This window comes from Eurypyga helias, unplaced genomic scaffold (genome assembly GCF_000690775.1).
Source record: "Eurypyga helias isolate BGI_N326 unplaced genomic scaffold, ASM69077v1 scaffold4892, whole genome shotgun sequence".
Taxonomy (NCBI): domain Eukaryota; kingdom Metazoa; phylum Chordata; class Aves; order Eurypygiformes; family Eurypygidae; genus Eurypyga; species Eurypyga helias.
The window spans coordinates 95,821-109,337 of NW_010233988.1; the positions used below are offsets into that span (position 1 = coordinate 95,821).

Consider the following 13,517-nt stretch of genomic DNA (forward strand, 5'->3'; position numbering starts at 1 on the left):
TGGCTCCCAGGCCACATGAAGGAGACACCTCCCATCCTTTGTCCTCCTTGAGGTCTCCCTGGGTGTGCTTAGCTCTGTAGACAAATCTTTTAAAGCGAGCACAATCTAACTAGACCTGAAAGAAGATGACACCGACTGCAGCAAGGAAGCAGTAACAGTCACACAAACAGCACTAAGCACTACTTATCAGTGTGACACACAAACCTCACTTAATTTTGCACAAAGTTTGGAGCTAACAGCAGCCTAGGATCCTGCGTACAAGTCCGTTTCTCTTCCCCCATCTCCCAGCGGCTGGTTTTTATTTGCCCTCCCCTTCAACCACTTGAGATTTCACGCCACAGCCTAGGTAGACACAAACCTGACAGAGCCTCTGCAAAAGCTGAGAACTGTCCCTCTCTCAAGATCAGTGAAAACCTCTCCTGCAATACAGCTGCAGAGACCACACCTTACTTATGCTCGCCACTCTTTGCTATGCTGCTCTTTTCCACACACACATCTCTGAGGCAGAAATACACTAAGATTGAAGGTGTGGAATCTGAAGCCTACAGCTACAGTATTCCTCCAGTTTTTACTGGTTTATGGCTGCACGCAGCAACCCATCCTGAAACACCTAACTGTTCAGAGCAGTTGAACTGTCACTCCGGTGAGAAGTGCTCAGAAGGGAAAAAATTATTGAAAAAAATCAATACCTCTTTCACAGAAGCAGAAGGTATTTAGGTCTCTTAAACAGTTCTTTACTCACACAAGGATGATTTCAGAGGATATTTCTCTGTAATCAGAACCTATGGCCAGACAAGAGTTGTAACCCTGTATACTAGAAGACAGTAGCAGAGATATTAAACACAGTAAAATATTTTCAAATACCTCTCTCAAGCTAATTCCCATGTACCTCATCTATAAGCAGTAAACACAAACAGCATACATTTATAAAAACACAGGAAACATCCATAAAGGAATACTGCTCATTTCTATTACAATGATGTTTAAAACACTTGAAGCCTAGTTAGTAACTCCCACGGCCAGTAACAAACTGGCATGAGAATCACACCTGGCATTTCTTTCATGGCAATCAGTTTTTAAAACACCTTCTGCTTTCAAGGACACAGTACCAAAAAAAAAAAAAAATCTCTGCTTGGAGTAACTACAAAAACAGAGCCAGAGACAAAGCTCACAGACATGAAAAAGCTTATTCTTCGATATTTTGTCCAGACAAATATCTTCTTCCCCCTCCCTAGTTCTTTAATGAGGTGCTACATGAGATGTAAAAATTACCTGTCAAATAGGTCAAAAGCCTGCACAACTGGGCATTTCAGTGCTACGGAACTGAAGTTGAACTAATTAAATTAAAAGAAGTGCAAGTCTTGTCTTAACCAGAGAGAGGACTTATTTTTCCTGCTTTCTGCGTGCCTGAAACTTCCTCTAATACATGAGCAACGGGAAGTTGCAGGAAGTCTCTTCCCCCCTCTCAGGTCTACCCAAGTCATGTTCCTCCTACCCTGTTCCCCCATATAGACCTCACTGCTGTGTTATTAGCCAGGGTGTACAGGTCAGTATGCTTATCTGTGGAATTATAAAGCAAATGCCTGATGCAAGGCGCTGCCGAACTCACTAATGCCTTCCCCAAATACGCAAGCCCCACTGATAACAGCAGCTTCTGCGGTGTCAATCGCAAAGAGTCCAAAAGGGCAGATTTTGGCCTCGTGTTTACTGGCAGCATTACAAGGAACACAGCACGGTATTTCGAATTTTGAGTTACTTTGGCTAGCAGCTTGGAAATTTTAACAAACTGAAAACATTATTCAAGCTGTGAATCTGAAAAATAACAGAATTTCGTAACATCGTTTTGCAGTTGTTTCACAGCAAAAAGCACTCTCACAATTTCATAAACAAAATTATGCTAGCCATCAACTACAAGTTTTAATAGGTTCTGGTTAGAGGATCATTTTTACTTTCTTTTTCTGTCCTAGCATAGGATTTCTACATAGAAGATAGCTTCAAGAAATGAAGGCAGCTAAAAAGGAAAACTCATCTCAAACCATAACTAGCAAGCAGTTAAATAAAAATCTAATATTAATGTATGTAACAATGATTATTACTATGTTAGGAACCCATTCCAACAAAACAAGTCATGTAACTATTAATACTAATGTCATTCAGAGAAAAAAATCCTGGTAGAACTCAGTCAGGTTTTCGCTTTCATATGAAATGTAACAATAAGTTGAAACTTGTTAACATCAGAACACCTTGGCCTGGAATATAATTTACACATGCAGAGAAGTAGGCAGTAAACTTTCCACTCATCCCCTTAGCCCTCCAGTAACTACTTGCTAGTTTTTAGCTACCTAAAAATATCACTTCCCGAAAATGTCATGCAGGAAGCTTCAGAGTATGTTTTAAAAAAAAAATCATCAATTTAGCTTTTCTGATGTAGTCAACTTTTAACTATTCCCCCCCTCCTCTTGAGGTTTCCTTAAGACAAGTGTCACAGATGGTTCCAAAAGAAGTAGCCAAAAACAAACCCAACAAACAACCAATTTCCTCACTTCTCTAAGAAGAGGAATCGCCACCATTTATGGCAGGCAGATGACGACTTGATTCCCAGCCTGAAGCTTTCAATTCCTCACACAAACATCAGGGGAGACTCAAAGCTGTGCAGAAGACACTAGAGCAAAGGGCTCTGAGGGGAGCCCCTACACAGCCACTAACATCCACATCCTGGCAAAGGAATTACCCAACACTTCAAAACACTCCTAAATTCATCTAAATTAGTCAACAAGATCTTATCTAATTTTTCAGCAACCACCTCCCTGCTCTATTTTTAACCTTTAACAACTAGTTTTAAAACAGTCATTCCTTTACTATCTCCGTAGGTAGTGGGAAGGGGAAGATAAATTTACTGAGATACAGAAAGCTGAAAGTCTCTAAATTCCTGGCTTAAATCCAATCAGCACCACTGATGGTCGCTGCAAGACACTCTGTCTCTCTGGCCTGCATGAAGCAAGAAGGAAGAGAGATCCCACCGGCTCTCATCACAAGTCACAGTAACCGAAGAGAGATCCCACCTGCTCTCATCACAAGTCACAGTAACCGGCTCTCGTTAGCACCTCCTTCGGCAAGCTTCACCAGAGAAACAAGACTAGACATCACGGGGTATAATTCACCTTTGCCCTGGAGAGCATCTTTAGCCAGAGATGAGACAATGATTAGAGTAGCAGGAAGAGAACAAGGAAAGCTTCTGCTGTTGCTCTCTGTGTTGCTAGCATGTTTGAGAACAAAAGGCTTCAACCTTTTACAAACTCTAGGGTTGTCAACACTGAAATTTTTACCAGTAATTAGCTTAATTATTTTTAAAGCTCTATATAGCAATTTATAGTAGGACAGTAAGCAGCTTCTCCAGCAGTTAGTTGACTCAACAACTCTATTTCTGAAAATTACAGTATTCTGCTTTCATTCCCCAGGATTTAAGTTATGAAGCTATTATTTTTTAGTAACAGGACTTGACTGCGTTGCAATCTAACCAACCTAAGAGATCATGAAATGGAGCAGCTACTGTGGATACTTTGCCTGAGTACAATGAAGTCACAAGTGCCAAGACTGGCACAAGTATAAGGAGAGATTATTTTCTACTCAGAATGCTGAAAAAATGCATTTACCTATCTTAATGAATCGACAGGGGAACATCTGTTCATCAATTTTATGCTTCAAGGTGAATGTTTCTTTGTTATAATCATTCTTTAAGCCACTGTGGGAAAAAATAAATAAGGTTACTAAATCTTACCTTGTATTTTAGGACTAGCTAATAAACGCAATCTAGGTCACGCCTGAAATGCGAAGCTCGTTTGATATTACTATGAACCGTAAGTACGCATGCTGGACCAACGCCTGGACTGCTATCCACCATCTTATCTCCCTGGGAGGCAGCACTGGCCAGTGGTTTTGGGATGGAACCGACACCGGATCAATGCTGCTCATCCGCGCCTGTAACCCTGCAACTTCAGCAAGTCACCTGCCTGAACCGCGCTCTCCTGTTGTTAAGAGGGACATGGAGCAGCTCTCAGAATTACCGTGCTGCCCAAGTGCTTTGTGGTCCATTTATGGGCATTCCTTTATAGAGATATCCCATATTTAGTATAAAATTCAACAAAAACCGTAAGTCCATTTTTACTGAAGATGCAAGTACAGGTCCCAAAATAAGAATTTTTTATCAACTTCAGTGCAAGTGAAATGACATTAGGTATCAATAATTACTATGCTACTAAACCCTCTTCTCCTGCAATTCTAGTGGGAATAAAGTCAAATTACAACACTGGTCTATCAAAACAGGGTAAAAGAGTGGGAAAGGCTGCGCTTAGTTTCTGTATGGTCTTGAAGGATACCTGCAACAAAACCTCCCACGTTTCTTCACGGCTATTCCGCTTGACTACAGATGATGTACACCCATACATTCCACAGAGGTGAACTTCCCTTCTGTAGGTCTCCAAAAATAGACTAGTTCTTGATACTCATTTCTCTTGTACTCCCAGATATTTAAGTATTATCTCCCTTCCTGAAACAGAAGGATCCTTACAAGGCCCTTGCAAAATTACATGAGCAACTACTCAGAAGCTCTGGATAGCTAGTACAGCCAAGAGGCCCTCTTTAGCCCCTATCAGCACAACTACCAAATCAAACTAAACAAAAAGAAAACATGGGCTTTCCATTTGTTTATCTGATTTATTTACCTGAAGAAAGGCAGAGCAGCTGACTAGTTCAGATCTTTACAGCCGCAGCGAAGTTCGTCACAAGGGTAGGTTACTTGGACTTTTAAAAGCTACTTTAAGTTACCCACACATGGGGAACTATTTCTCTTGTGTCTCGAGCACATGAAAGAACAGAATTGCAATCCACCAGTATCGCACACTGCTCTCAGCTCTTCCACACCTCCAAGAGTTCGCTCTCCAAAAATCCTCTGTGCTTAGAGCAGGACAAGGAAGGCTTCCTGGAGCAAGCGTTGCGATTGCTGCTCTCTGACCTGACCATAAACACAAGGGCAGCTAACAGCAGGATCAAAACCACAGCTTTAACACCACTGTTAGCCATCTGTCTCCTTGGGAGTGAAGGGGAGGAGCATTTTGGTCCAGCGTTTATGATTACCATAGCTGATGAAGTCACATCTTACCTGGATAAGAGATCTGTCATGTTTTCCTCATTCATCCCACCGAAAACTTTAAACTTCTTTAAATTGCAGACATGTGTTTTCTCATATTTCCCAAATGTGATACTCTGGACTATAGCAGGTCTTTCAAGTTTCAGAATCAAATACTGTGAAAAGAGAGAACAGTGATTTTTAGTATTAAACCCAAGGCTGCAAATCACACTGAGGGAGAAGCATTACAGCCTTCAGAAATCCAGTTTACAAAGCAAGAGAATGAAAATTATGACGATCCCTCCCCACTATTCTATTTTTTCTTTTTTTCCTAGAATGAAGCAAAGATTTTTAGGAATATTACTTTAAAAGCAGCTTACCCAGGAAAAAGATTTGATTGAATTACCTATTCCTAGCATTTCTATTCAGGGCTTACATATATTGCTTCATGTTGGATGCAAAACTTCCTGAAATCTGGCAAATAGGATCAAACTACAGAGAGCGATGATTCAAACGCCCACTACAACCTGAAATGAAACCTAAACTGAATGCACAATTAGATAAATACAGTATGTTCCACATGCTAAGAGAACATCAAATTACTTCTCCTCTATGGGCTGACACTATTTAACCACTGAACACAGACTATGTTTGATGTGTGGTTAACATCGGAACCAACTGCTTATTAACCGTACCAAATAAACCCACTTAACTGACCATAAAGGGGCTTTACACATAAAATGAAGAAGATGTTCTCCCTTGTGAACACTGCTCCTCCCTCATACAGATGTGTGTCCCCCACAGTGTATGAATAGTCAGGTTACTCATATTCAGGCCGCAGCTACCAGCATCACCAGCTCTGCTGGAGAAAAAGATCTGTTCTCCTTGAAAAGCTTATGCACAGAAGTGCCTCACCATTCACCGGGGACCATCAAGCACCAAGTTTATTTAACCTTTGCCTACAAAGCAAGTCTTGTAGGGAATCTGGAGACATCCTGGTTTGCAGAATAGGTCAAGTTTAATACCTGAAAACAGTGTGCTTAATACTCTTCCCTAACTTCTCAGAATAAGCAGTACACTGCAGAGAAATAAGAACTGCAGAATCACAATTATCATGCTGGATTTTTTTTGCAAAACCCTGTGATCCTGCAGTACCCCCTCCTCATCAGTAAGGCATTGGGGAACACCTCCCACCACAGGCACTGGTGGTCCCTTCCACCAAGCAGCAGCACTGCCAAAGCAAACACCACACAGTGTTTCTAGGCTTTCATCGACATCGAGTATTTGCATGCATGTGGCTCCTTCCTATGGTTCTTTAGCAGAGACTACTATCTCTTGATCTCAAGTGTCATGGGAACCACTTTGCTTGTCCTCTACAGCCCAAACTACAGGACAATCTTACCCTAGAAGTGTACCTTTTGGGTGAGAAGCAGAACAATCTTCCTGTCCATTAGTTCTCAGTCTTTTTGCCATGGCTCTATAAGCAATTAATTCTGAACGTGAGCAGTACCAGCATCATTCTAGCGAACATCAAGATAAACGTGATCCCTACAGCTGGTTCTCAATACATTTACAAAAAGCTCGGCTTAAAAGAAATACTCGTACATGCTACAGCTGATAGTGCAGACTGCAGAGGTATCTACTTAGAATAAGGAGAATTTACTGCCAAAGATGCTTCCAGCAGCTCAAATTTTTTCAGAATGAAGAAGATAAACCAGTATCAGCCCTCCTAGGGTGTTACAGAAGAATGCTTTGGTGCTTTCCCAGATTTTTGGGGGTTTATTTGATGAAAAAAAAAAATATATATATAGTTTTGTGTGGAACAGCATCTACCCACCTAGATGTCAGAACCCACTGTTAGTTTGGCTAGCAGTAAACCATGCTTCTGTCTTAAAGTACTCCCCAGACATCAGGAAAAAAGTGCTGTACAGAAAATAGATTTTTCTAAAGCAGAGCAAATGAAGGGATGAGCAAAACGATGGTCCTGTAATGAGCAAGGCAGTACTTGATACATGGCACGGCCCACTGCCAAAATTCCCATGCAGAACAGACAGTACACAACAGCATCTAAGAACTCCTCCTACACCATCCTATCTTCCCTGCGGATTTCTCCCCAAGCTGAAAAAACGAAGCCAGCACTATCAGCATCAGCAACTGCAATTCTTAATCCTGCTGGAGTCACAGCACGACCTACTGCTTGGGTCATGAAGACATACCTTCTCAACAGCCACGCAAGATCGGCAAAAGCTTGGCACAAAGCTTTTTTTTAATCATCCTGCCTTACTAATTCTTACCCTAAATCAAGGGAGAGAAATCTAAGAATGCAGCTAAATACTTTATCTTGTCATACAAGCCTAGAAAGGAGCAACACATGGCAATTACTCCACATGGCTAGCAGTGATTTCTTAAGCCTACAGACAGGGAAGGACCTCTGCAGCCCTCCTTCCTGCTTCCACACATCCCATCACCCGCGGAGTCAGACCAGCGCTACAGAAGACACAAGCACAGAAGCTAAAGACAACGTTCTTGTGAATTTATCTGCCAACTGAAACAAAAGACAGGTTTGATTTAAAGCCTGTGGCCCAATACCTGTACCTTTGCTTTTTTTAATACATACACACACGTATATATACACATACAGAGATGCCCTTTTTGGTTTTATGTACACACACTGCTGCCGCTGTGGGTACAGGCCACAGCCCTCCCTGACATCGAAAAAAACAGATTGCCTCAAGAGCTGCAAACAGCTGGCTGCATGGATATTTCTGGGCTGCTACCAGGATTTTAGATGTGACAGGCTATGCTCTACAGATTTGAAGGATGTGGTAAAAGTGTACGGAAGATCAAGTGATTTATTAAATCTGGAGAGGAAAGGTCTGAGATTTCAGACCAGTATGTATACCAAGATATTTTACACTTTTCCATCCTACTGCTATAAGCAACATCAGTATGTTTTATGTCCAAGTATTCATGAAGTATTCCAAATATCCAAATTATAAACTGAAGTGTTTGTTCATTAGAGGCACAGCATACAGACACTAATTGGACTAACTGTGCAAAAACCTCAGCCTAATTGTTAAGCCTCAAATTACAACACTTACAAAAGAGATGTTACAAAACATTAGAAGAGTAAGATTTCTGGTTTATTATTAAACACGTTTGTAAGTGAAGATGCAGAGAGCAGAGCACAGTCCGTTGTGGCACTTCAGCAGCCTGTTACTGTACATCCCAAAAAGCAAATCCAGTCCTGTCACACTGCGAGCTGCAGGAAAACTCCAAACTTCTTTAAAGCTCTGGTCTTTGCTACCATTTGATGACAACCATATGCATGCTTCTGCATCACACAACTGAGTGTAGATGTTATTAATATACTTTAAATTAGTTCCTGATACGATCTACACAGCAGGATGAAAATCAAGAGAGGAAAACCGGCCTTCAGACGCAAAACTGAAACCAATTGTTTGGTCACTGTCACTAACTTCATACATATGTTCTTTAACTGTTCAAAATTTACATCTCCACATCAAATACACTGAACTAGATTCCTAACTGCACTACGCATTCTGCCTGTGCAATTAAAGAGTCACATTGTATTTATTAATTTCTTTCTCTTGAACCAGTTCTACTCAAACATTTTTTAATTAGGGAGTAATGAAACTTGTATTGCATATGAAAATAAAAACACAAAACAAGCAACATACTCAGCAGGGGCTGCCCTTGCTCACTAGACAAACCTACCTGTTGCTTTTGCAATTAAGCTTGTGGATAAATCTAAGAAAGCTGGAGGAGGATTTTTTACAAGGGCCTGTAGTGACGGAACAAGGGGTAATGGGTTTAAATTGAAAGCAGGGAAGTTTAGAGTAGATATCAGGAAGAAATTCTTCCTGGAAAGGGTGGGGAGGCACTGGGACAGGTTCCCAGAGAAGCTGTGGATGCCCCATCCCTGGAAGTGTTCAAGGCCAGGCTGGATGAGGCTTGGAGCAACCTGGTCTATGGAAGGTGTCCCTGCCCATGGCAGGGGGGTTGGAACTAGACTGTCTTTAAGGCCCTTCCAACCCAAACCATTCTGTGATTCTAACAAAAAAATAATCTATCCTTCTGTTCTGTACTTTATTAAACAAGCCACTGGGGAATTCAATTCCTCCTGCACACAGTGTTCCCAGTCAGACCATCACTGGAGCCATCAGGATGAGCATTTATGACAGGGTCATGGTCTTCAGCACTACCAGCCTTATTTCTTCACACTTCCTAGGCAAGTCTATAACTACTTTAAAAATAGAACTAGCAGCCCTCTCTGCCTGAATAGGTTACTACATAACAGGTTTGTTATTGAATATGTAATTTCTGGGTCATTCTATTTCAAGACACGAAAGATATCTAGTTTAATAAACAGAAAAACAGCTGTCATGTATTTCCTTTCACTGGCACTCATTCATAACCAAGGGGTGGTTTTCACGGCCACAGGAACTACTTAACTCTACCATACCCATAAAGCTAGGAAAACTCTTTACTAAGTATCATCACGTGGCAGTGTTTCAAGTGTCTAGACTTCCACTTTCATTTTCTTTCCCTAAGACTGACTTGAGCACATTTACTGCAAAGCATGGAACTTGCTGAGCTACTCAACATATTCTCCGATTTTTACCTATATTCTGATTCATGTTCATCCTAGCAAGAGGCACACTGAAAGAAAAAGTGCCTGGAGAGGTTTGTCTCCATCAACAAGGGAAGGGAATAACTCCGTGTTTAGGGACTCACTTAAATTTTTACCTCTAAGCCAGCCCAGCAGCACCACGTTGGCAGGGAACTACTAAATCCTTACATTAAGGTAAGATACTCTGATCAGGCAAACGCTGGCGATTAGGGCTGCAGCTTATTAAAATATCTCACAACACGTTCCAGTGAGCATGACTGACATAAGTCTTTGTGTTGTGTCTTAGCCCTAGTTTCAGCTGGAAACAAGGAAAGCTTTCTTTTACCAAGTTTTAATTCACTTCCTGCCCCGGACTCTTATGGCTGCCCACACAGCTTAACAAGTGCTGTTGGGCACTGCAAAAGTGACCAATTTTTCAACAGTGATGCCAACACACAAGCCATGAAATGCTTTGCATCTTGATTTTCCATAGGTTACATGGTGTTTAGTTTGCTGATTAGGAGTCATGTGTATAGATCATCATTTTTTATATATGACATACCCAACTTCTAACATAAATCAACTAATTTCCCCCCCCAAAATTCTCTCCCCACCACACTTAGAATTTAGTCACTCTAGTTTTCCAAGCTAAAAACCTGCCTAAAGAAGTTTCACCTGCATTAAAACCTGGCAGTGTTTCAATGGGCAAGGTGCACGAACTAGCTATTTTGAGCAAAACGCGACCAGAAGTTCTTTAGTTAAGTATGAGACACACAATTTGGAACTGTTTCTCTCTACATACACAGATATGCAAAACACATTCTTTGCACACAGGCCTCTTAGACAAATTTTAATCCCCTGGTTCCTCTTTCCTGTTTTTTCAACAGAGAAGGTACACCGTAAAAAATGCTTTACATTAATAAACAAGCACTCCGACGCATCAGAATTAGCTACAGCATATAGTAAAAGATACTGCAAATACATCATCTCACTCAGCGCTCAGGACTGGGCTTGCTGAACACATGAGCAACTACGTAGTGTTTTATATTCTCACTACTGGATACAGAGACTCAAGTAAGAGGAATCCAGCAGGATGGCCTTTTCCACTTAGGCTGCCAGGTTTTTTGTTGGTTTTGTCTTTAAATAAGACAGAATAAAACTCATACTGTCTTGCCAATCTCAGCTGCTACTATGAAGACTAACTTTTTGCAAGTCAGTTCAAAGAACCTCGACTCTGGATACCTCAGATAAATAGGAGATATGCAGACAGACGTATACAAATACAGCAGTACATCTCCCTCCTATCAAAAGCTTGGTTTAAATGACTTGTTCACGTGGGGCAGTGCCCAGTTCCCTGGGATAAGGTTCAGTAGTTCTGCAGCCACATCTTCATTCAGGCAGCAAGCAATACACACAATCATTGGAAGACATCTCTAACACGCTTGTGTTGTTAGTACAGAAATCTACCACTCTAATTATTCCCTGCTTAATCTACCTGCCCGAATATAACTTGTATTACTGCTTGTCAGCTTTAAGATGGAAATATTCTAAAGCATCTAGTTATAAGAGATGTATTCCCATTCCACAATCATGTTTTTAAAAAAGCACAAAATATTCAGGATGGCTCAGAAAACAAAAGAGCAATTTCTAGCAACAACTAAGAGCACCTCAGGTGAAAACCTCGGCCCAAAGCTACACCACGAGCCAACCCTGCCTTGCGAACAAGAGAGACCCAAGAAAAAACCATGCTTCCTGCATAAAAGGAAGTAAAGGATGGCACAGACTGGAATACCACACATGCTCAATACCCTGCAATCAATAGTTCCTAGATAGACTAAAACTGCTTCAGGCTATGGACTAAATTCCTGTGCTGTTTATAAGAACGTATTTATGTAAAAAACTAAAATTGAAAGAGCAGTATATGCACAGAGGCATCAAGAGAAACAAAATTATTAGTATTCACAATCAGGTTTAGGGAACACGTTAATGGAACAGGACAATTTTCCCTCTCTTCTTGGAAAAAAAAAAACCACGAACTTTTACAGACACAGAACACCTTATCATGAAGCTCAACACAAAAGCTCTTCATGCTATGGGGGAGCCACCAGTCTGGACTACAGATTTTTAACACACCTTCAAAGCAAAGTAGCAAGATTCACCTAGACAAAAATCCCGTGAGACTTAACTCATGAGGAATACTCGGGTAAATAAGTAGATAAGCAAAAGAACTTTCTATGAGAGAAACACTGTGCAGCACACTGTGCTGTGCATCAGTGTTGTAAACAAAAGAATTTAAAACCACCAGTATAAGGGATACAAAAGCTGATTAAACAGTACCAATAAGGTATAGATCTAGCATAAAGAGAAGGATAACATTTACTGGAGGAAAAAATTAAGGATATTTTTTCTGGATAATCTAATTAATAGTGAAATAGAATCAGATGCCAAAATCAATACATATTTTAATAAGGTGCTTAACCAACAAAGGTGATGACATTCGTGTCTCTACACAGACTCTACATTTCTAAATGCACTATTAGGAGAAAAACACAGGCTCCTCAGATCTAGGATTCAAGGCCAGCAGCCTACAATAGTTTCCAGTAGTGCTGACACAGGGGGACCCACATGCCTCATTAGCAGCTTAATCTAACCATAAGGTGAGATTATTTCCAGTACAACCACGACTGTCAAGGATGAAATGCAAAGCTTCCCTTTCCCCACCCCCCCAAAAAAAAAAGCATTTCTTGAAAGATCACAAATAAATTGCTGGAAATGTATCTAATGTACCAACCACCTGCATTTTACTGAGAGAAGGTAGCTTTTAAAGGATGTCAATATAAATTGTAGCAGCCGACATTTAAACTAAGAACTCAGCTATACAGTTGCAGAGAATCAGATGCTTACCTGGGGAGGATAATTGCTTTCCGAAGACCATCTTGAGGATTGATCATTGGGCTTATCCACCAAGATATTCCTAAAAAAATGAGAAGCCAGAGATAATTTAAATAACAGCCATGTTATATTTTACATCTCCAATACGATGTCATACATGCAGACCAGTTATTCTCATGCAACTACTGAAATCGCTGGGCAGAGTACGGTTCTCCTCCTCTTCTATTAATAAATTTCTACATTGTTATTTTACAGGACCCATCAAAATACACCTCCAAGCCTTGTGGTTGTGAAATGGAACTCCGAGTTGCGAAACAAAAAAAGAAATTCTACGTTGTGAAATAAATTGAAAACAGATGAATTTACATAGGCCCAAGTCGGCAATTAAGTGGAAAAAATTCTCTCATTCACCTCAATGGGGTAAGAGCTTTTCAGTAAAGTTTAAATGATGACCAGTAAAAGGGTTAGCAAGCCAAAAACTGTCCTTTACCAGACAGGCAATACTGGAATGGAGAGAGAGAGCCGGTAACCTACTTAAGCTTTCCTGGAGTGTGGAAGATGACCATCTAACTCATGCCAAACTTCAACAAGTATTTTTCATATGAGCCACTAGCCTAGCACAACACCTAAGAAAGCAAATTCAACTCTTCAACCAGAAAAATTCCCTCCGAGTAGCTTTCTTACAGTTTGGAATAGCAAAGCATTTAGGTAATTAACATAAACTCAGGGTTTTTTTGGCTGAAAGGAAACAGATTCATCATGACAGTCATATGAGGGATCTGCCTTCCCCTCTCCTATAAACATGCAGTAAAGCTCATCTCCCAAGTTAAACACTTTAAAAGAAAATCCCTCAAATACGTATAATTA

At 40.7% G+C, this 13,517-nt stretch overlaps 1 protein-coding gene across 1 annotated transcript in view; it reads right to left on the minus strand.

The window, feature by feature from the left end:
• MKLN1 (muskelin 1, intracellular mediator containing kelch motifs) overlaps positions 1–12,732 on the minus strand; it is a gene marked incomplete at its 5' end in the record, with an annotated part of 83,817 nt that extends 71,085 nt beyond the window's left edge. Inside the window, 3 exons of the mRNA XM_010161883.1 lie at positions 3,654–3,742; positions 5,159–5,301; positions 12,663–12,732. Coding sequence (XP_010160185.1) covers positions 3,654–3,742; positions 5,159–5,301; positions 12,663–12,732 — 302 coding nt within the window. The remainder of the gene's footprint in view (positions 1–3,653; positions 3,743–5,158; positions 5,302–12,662) is intronic.
• Between the last annotated feature and the right edge of the window lie 785 nt (positions 12,733–13,517).